The 7557-nt window shown below is 37.1% G+C and overlaps 1 protein-coding gene across 1 annotated transcript in view; it reads right to left on the bottom strand.

Moving 5' to 3' along the window:
* The window catches only part of VTI1A (vesicle transport through interaction with t-SNAREs 1A), a gene marked incomplete at its 5' end in the record, with an annotated part of 98648 nt that overhangs the window by 34363 nt on the left and 56728 nt on the right, over positions 1-7557 (bottom strand). The window contains one exon of the mRNA XM_010148491.1: positions 4004-4024. Coding sequence (XP_010146793.1) covers positions 4004-4024 — 21 coding nt within the window. The remainder of the gene's footprint in view (positions 1-4003; positions 4025-7557) is intronic.

The following is a 7557-nucleotide window of genomic DNA, read 5'->3' as shown; positions in this document are numbered from 1 at the left end:
CCCCCCCCCCAAGTGGTCATACACACCTCTCCAAGCACCCCTTATCCAAAACCAACATTTTGGATATTTGTCAAAAAATATTTGCTACAACTTTGCCTTGTTGACAGATGTCATTTAAAAATTGAAGAAATGCTTTCTAATAATAATAAAAAAAGGAGGTGCCATACATATTATCTGAGTGGCTGTCTACCGAAACGATCTACCTTGCTCTAATGAGCCCCTATGGATCTTGGGAGATGCAAGCTGTATTGACATGCACACTTAAGCTAATACACCTAGACCAGTGCCTCCAAGCTCTAGCAGCCAGGGATGCTGACAGAATATCTCGCTTCTATCTTCAAAGAAAGGAAGTGATTAGTATGTTATCATTACCATTCAAAACGTGATTTCCCTATTCCCTCCCGGCATAGGTGACACATCTCTGAGATGCGGCCAGACGATCGAGGCAGCTAAAGCCACATCAAAGCTTGCCTTGAATTTTTTTTCTTTTTTTTTTTTCTCCCTCTCTCTTTTTTTTTTTTTGGAAATCATTAAAACAATGCATTTAGATCAGCATAGATAGGACCCAATGTGAAGGTCAGGAAAGCTGCAATAACAGTCTATAATAATTAATAGAGTCGTCTAATACACAGTGGATAGGTTAAGAGTGAATTGAAAAAAAAAAAATGCCTTTTGCATTCACGGGGGGCAGGCCACCAAGAGAAAAAAAAAAGATCAGCACAAGCACGTAGTAAAATTTAAAACATCAAGTTACAATGCTGTAATTGAAATCATGACAGCAACTACAGTGATGCCTGTATCTGCATTGACCATAAGCCCCAAGAAATTAGTGTTAATTTTGCTTAATTTTTTTTAAAAGGCACCTTTTCATAACATCTGTTGGTTCCTCTTTATTGCCCATTAGAAGAAAAAAAAAAAAAAAGCATATGCCTGCAGTGCTTTTCTCCAAATACTGCCCCCCCGAACAATATTAAAGAACAACCAGTGTTAAATATTTTAAACTTTGTAAAACACATCAGAAACCTAACAGTATTACAGTTTTACAGACATGTCTCTCAAGAAAGAAAAGTAGAGATAAAAAGAGGGGGGAAATATAAAGAAGGAGTTTAGAAGGTAAGAATACTAAAAGTTGGAGAGGAGATACTTTAAAAAACCCCAACATCATAGGCTGGGAGCGAGCACAGGGAGTAGAACACTGTAATTACAGAACAGACGTATAGCGCTGCAGTGGCATACTGGAAATGAAAAGGCTGTCCTGCTACCTTGAGGGAGAGGGGGGGAAATAATAAAATTCCACATTACAGCACGGAAGAGTTACCCAACAGAAAGAATTAGTATTTAACGGTATATTTTTACATACTCTACAAGCCGCATTTAATCTAAGTAAATGATAAGCCTACAGTTCAGTTCAGCCGTACTGTGAGCAATCAGAATACCAGAGCCCTGTGAACTCGGGGCTAACCGAACTCAGCGCTATTTCTTACCCGATTTCAGACCCTTCCCACCCAAGCCACTACATAATGAAGCATCATTTTTATTATAAATGGCAGTGTTATTTGCAGTGTTTGGAGGCACCCCGTCCTCTGGTCATGAAACCAATGCCCTGTAGTAGCAGCCGATGCTTTCAACCGCTTCCCACCCCTCCCCAAACCCCTTCTCCCACAGCATCCCCTGCTCTCTGTGAGGTGGGTAGCGAGGTGATTCAGAGCATCTCACAGCTTCAGAAACAGCTTCTGTCGGGAGTTATATAAGGAAGTTTTGCAAAGCAGCACACTATCACTAGAGATTTAGTCATTCCATGTGGGCTGGATTCAAACTGAGATCTCAGGAGCTCAAAAGACAGAGCGACACAGCCTCCATGGAAGCCATGTACGGCAAGCATGCTAGAATAGAGCCCTGTAATGAGAGGAAGCGCAGGTTTTATTAACAAACAGTATGGCAAACTGCAATTTCTTTTAAGATCAGTTCATACCTCCTTAGGAGAACTATAATTGGGGATGCCTTGATGTTTCACTATGTGACAAGTTAAGAATTATGCCTGAGTCACTGTACTAACCTTCATTTAAACTTTAATGTGCATTTTGCATTGGGCATAAAAACACCATTGCAATTACAACCTAGCCGACACATGCCTGTACCTAAGCGCAGAGAATGCTAACAATTGGGGTTTAAGTTATTTCTCTCTCTACCTGTACAATTTTGATCTAGATAAAACAATAAATCCCTTTATTTGGTACTATTTGCTGCTGCTCTCTCAATACGCAGAGAGAGGAAATAGTAAGTTACGAGGCTGGCAAGGAACAGAAAAAAGAAAATTACCAGAAGAAATGTCAAAATGTTTTAGGTGGCTAACAAAGAGGATTTATAAGCTCCAAAAGGTATGAATGAGTTCCGTATAGCTCCCAAGTTGCAGCCTTCTGTACTAATGTCCTGAATTTTCTTATTTGCCTTCATAGCTATTTCAAAAAGAAGAGCAGTTACGTAGCAGCTTTGTTCTTCACATCAGATTCAATTCTCAGTAAATTTACAAATTAGGTATCTCTGTGTTTATAAAACTATAATCTATGTCTGCAAGCAAAAGTGGCCCTACTACATTCTTTTACAAAAGCACAGGACCAAACGTGCAGGTGGTGTTAAAGGGATGTGCAAATGAACCTTGTTCTACTGAAAAAATCTCAGGAATCAGGCTATCCAAGCCCCTGCAACAATATTGTCATCTGTTTAAATACTGGGACTATTGGGGAGGGGAGCTCAGCAGCGGTGGGAGGGCTTTCATGTGGTTACATGTTTATTTTGTTTAATTTTTTTTTGTTAACTCTTTTACTCTGTACTTTTAACATATTAATATCAGCTCCAAAAGAAGAAGGGAAAATAAAGCATTCAGGGAACTAGTCAAAGAATCTTTATATCACAAATAACTTACTGTTTTTAAGAATTCTCTGTAATTGTCCTTAATCTGGTTACTTTACAATTCTTTGTCATCACCATTTCTAAAACTTACAAATCCTTTCCTGCAGAGCTCAGTATTCATTACTGATAAGTCTGGGCGCACATGTTTCAAAAAGAAGATACCAGACAAATATATGCTGTTAAAATACTCCTGCTTCTAAATATATTTATTCAAATACTTCACTGGTTCAAACTCTCCATACGAAACCCTTCAGAAACCTGACCTATAAGTAATCTCGACTTTACTGAGACCTCCTTTTTGGCAGCTATCTGGAAATAATATAAAAAAGGCAGTTCAGATACCTGCTTTGCTACAGCAGGAAGTAACAGAGGAGATTAATTTCAGAAAATATACTGAAACATTTGAGGGGCTGACCATTAAAACAGGCTTCTCACTCTAAATATTTATGAGTCATTTTATAACTCGAAGAAAGGTGTTCTGGAATACTGATCTCTAGTGTTACAGCTACAGATCTACAGCACTCACAAATAAATAATAAATATTGATATGCGTGCATGGGTCTACCTGTAGTATAATTTCAGTGGGTATACAATATCCAATATAATACACAAGCTACTTGAATACCTCACACCAAACTCAGAACACTGTGAAATACTATGTAATCTTTACAGTGTTTCAGCACAGGTTTTTACCAAAGCAAGGCTTTCACTTTCAATACCAGTGTATAAATGTATTTACCTTATCAAAGATTTTGTGATGCAAACATGATTATTACTGCACCTGATTTGATCATGGTATTCTAGCAGAGATCAAATAATAGTGGGGTTTTTTCCTTCCTTCTTTTTCTAGTGCCTTTAAAAAAATTTCCACTATCAAAGAATGTTAATTTCTAAGGTTTGATCTAGAGATTCCTATGTAAGTGTACATTTATTAGGGAAAAAGAGGCACAACAGTGAATATTTTAAAGCAATGTAATCAATATTTTTGCTTTGTGTAGATTTCCCTGCAACAATGAACAAAAAGATCTACTTCAGATTTAGAAACTCAGCTTTAAAGGGAAAGCTAGACAACAAAAAGCAAGAAAGTACTCACCTCTTCACGTAATTTTATCAACTGCAACATGAACGCACAAAAAAGATAAAAAGGAAAGAAATGGCAGGAAAGAAAGATCAGTTGTGTGACAGGATACAGAATTAACATTGACAATTTATCTGTTTACATGTTTAGCATTTAAAAATCACAGACAAACACATTAAAAGAACCTAAACATAGACTACATGCAGAGTTTTTTGAACGAATAAAGATCACTTTCTCACACTGTCACATTAAACAAAGAGAATAGTGTGAAATTCTCTTTTAAACCACATCTAAGACACCATCATGAAATAAAGGGGAATGACTTCATAGAAGTCTATATTATAAAGAAAAAAAACAAGTTTACTATTCCTCTCTTCCAAGACTGTACAGCTGAAGTGGTTTTGTATATACAAGTTTTCAGAATGTTTTCTGTGTATTTTAGTTGTGACAACTGATTTCTTATTTTACTAGCAGATCTAACTTATTAATAGATGACTGCATCTTTATAGCATGTAACCAGTCCTTCAGTTTTTATATACCTGAGTTCTAATGTAACTATATTATCTAATAATTATTATCGAACCTCATAGAAAGGGTTTTTTCCAGTAAAAAATAATAAAAAGCAGCAGCTTAGTCAAATGGCTCAGAAATATTATTTATTGCATAGCATATTTAAAAACAGACAAAGGAATAGGGAACAACATGAAATACATTTCCCTCAGAAAAGACCCATTCCAGGTTCTTAATCCTAGACCACTACACTGTGTGTGTATATATACACACGCAGCGTGTATATGTGTGTATACTTCTAGAGTATATACATTTATATATATCAATTTATGCTTGTAAATTAACACAACCTAACACTATTAATAATATTGCTCTGGCAGGTTCACTATAAAACTAAATAAAACCCCAGTCTGATTATCAAGGTATGTTGCAATATGCTCTCCCCTTAGAGAGAGAGAGATAAATCATTTGTACTGGAACAAAACGTATAATTACTCACAACAAATGCCTGCGTAAGAGTGACTCTTTATAAAGAATTACAGGTCTCTCACCGATTCCAGTTGAATTCGAAATTACAACAGCTACATCATTATCTCAGTTTATGCTGATACTTCACCTACAGTTTCGTAACACTAATTTTCAACACGTGTGTAAGCTGAGCATGTTTACTACTACTACTACTAAAGTCTCCTCAGCGTGAAGGAAACAAAAGAACCTCCATTATTCCCTATTGTTTCATATGGCTCGTCTAAAACTGGCCGTACGCCTCACCCCGTTACCAAAACGGACAACGAGGCCCTGAGTAGGTGTAATTAGGAGGGCTACTGCCACGCAGACTTAAACTGAAACAGCTCTCCAGCACGCAGCCAAAGGGACTTCGCTAGAATTTGGTATAAAGAAAACCGCATTGTCCGCCAAACCGACGCTTGGATTCAAGTGCTTGGCCTATCATAAATTGGTCTCTTTCTCCAGATCTTCCCCCCCTTTTTTCCCCAAAAAGGCAAACATTAAGGCTCTTTAGAAAGAGACGATCTGGGAGTCGATCACATAGCTATCTTTTCTTTCGGAGGCCACCATTCTTCAGTTGGCTATGATACTTAAAGGGCCAAAGTTTAAAACGACTCTCCCGCAATAGAGCCCGTTTGGGCATGCCACCCTGCTATAATCAATGAGAGTTTTAAAATGCTGCACATTTGTTTTTTCAATAGGTCCCAAACAAAAATGTTCTATCTTGTTTGTGCTGCATGGCTGAATTTAAGCTCTGCATGGGATTTGCAGCTAAGTAATGGGAGAGGGGTTTGGTTGGGTTTTTTTTTTTTTTAACATTGGCTGAAAGATATTCATTCAAATTAACAAAAGATGTATTTTCCCCCCATTTAACAATGCTCTTGATGAAAATGTGTTACCTTCACGTTTCTGTTTTAAACCACTATTTTTATTACGCTCATCAGCCAACTGTAAACAGCATTAAGCAGTGTGCAGCCACCATTTTAGGTTATGATAATCAGCATATTTTTGAAACAAAGATTTTTTTTTTTTTGCAATATAGAATTCGATACAAGAGGTAATCTACTCCTTTGTAGGCTGAAAAAAAATAATCTGGTTTACACTGGTTTGAACCAGTGGAATCTCTTGTGGCTAAGCCTTCTGCTGTGACTAAAATCAAAACTGCGCCGCAGAGAGCGAGGTGGGATGTGTGCCTGTGTGTGTGCGTGTGTGTCTGTGAGGCATGTCACGTGACACAGAAAACTACCGAATTTTTTTTAAAAAGCTGATAACGCTACCGCCGTCTCTGTCCGCATATAGATAACGAATAAATGCTGAACTCTATTAAACGCCCTTTACACATTATCGTGGGTCGAACACACAATTTTCTGAACTTATGATGACAGTCTATTTATTTTGCTATAAACCCTCGGCATGTAACGAACAGATTTGTGTCTGGTAATGATCTGCTCTGCCAGGGCTATATGAAATGATACCGACCTTCTTTAGATCTTGGGGAATTAAATTGACCAACTTCACCCCCCGGTCTGTAGCTGAAGTTTGACACACTTTATGCACAGCAAGCCCAAATCTAATATTATCACAACTTTGTAGTCAGAAATTAAGTAGCCACAAAATATTTGTTCACCATAAATCACATATACAGTGTATGCGTATACAGACAGGCAGTTTAACCTAATGCGAATTTATTTAAACTCATTAATGAATGTGGTTGTGAAAGAGGAATATGATTACATTTCAAGAAAGTTGGTAATACTGAACCTGACATTATTTTAGTCAAGAAGGATTTCTGATTTAACCCAACATATGGGTTCTAAAAAACACCTGAATCGCCACATAAAACAGTTCTATGATTATTAAAGTGAAGATCCAGTTTTAAATAGTGTATCATTGCACTGAAAAACTCAAAACTTTCAAGGCATTTGAGAAACACTGGTAGCCAGAATGACAGATAAGACTTGAAAGCAACAGAGTCCATTTAAGACCACTCCCAGAAAATAAATATCAACCAAATGTACACAGTACAATTTTTTTTTTTTTTTTTGTGGGGTGGGGGATTGGCTGTGTGCTTGTAGGTGGAGTTTTTGGATGTGAGAAGGAATGTCTCCTGATTCTCAACCTCTATGTGCCCCCTCTGACTACGTTCACCCAGTTCAAATTCAGAAGAAATTAATGTACACTAAGTAATGGCTTCACTGAACCAAAAATGCATTGAGAGCACTATATCACTACCTATCTCATTAAACAAGGAAGCATTTATTTCAAAAGAAACTTTGAATAGCAGAATTGTGTATTTCCTACAACTTCTTACAAGAAGTTTCCATATGCTTTATCTGGTAAAATTAGTTAAATCTTGGTATAATCATTATAAAGGCAAATGCACTCTAATTTGTCATCTACCCGTGATGACAGCTACTTATTGAAGACCTTTTGAAAAGCAAAGACGACTAAAGGCAAGTCATCATTTGACAATCCTTCAATCTGTTCTTCATACTTCAATCTTTCTCTTTAAGAGAACACCTAGAAACTCATACCTATGACCTTATTCGTTA

Source organism: Eurypyga helias, unplaced genomic scaffold, assembly GCF_000690775.1.
Source record: "Eurypyga helias isolate BGI_N326 unplaced genomic scaffold, ASM69077v1 scaffold13610, whole genome shotgun sequence".
Lineage (NCBI taxonomy): Eukaryota > Metazoa > Chordata > Aves > Eurypygiformes > Eurypygidae > Eurypyga > Eurypyga helias.
The sequence above is the reverse complement of the archived record's forward strand: the minus strand, read 5'-3'. Positions and strand labels throughout refer to the sequence as shown.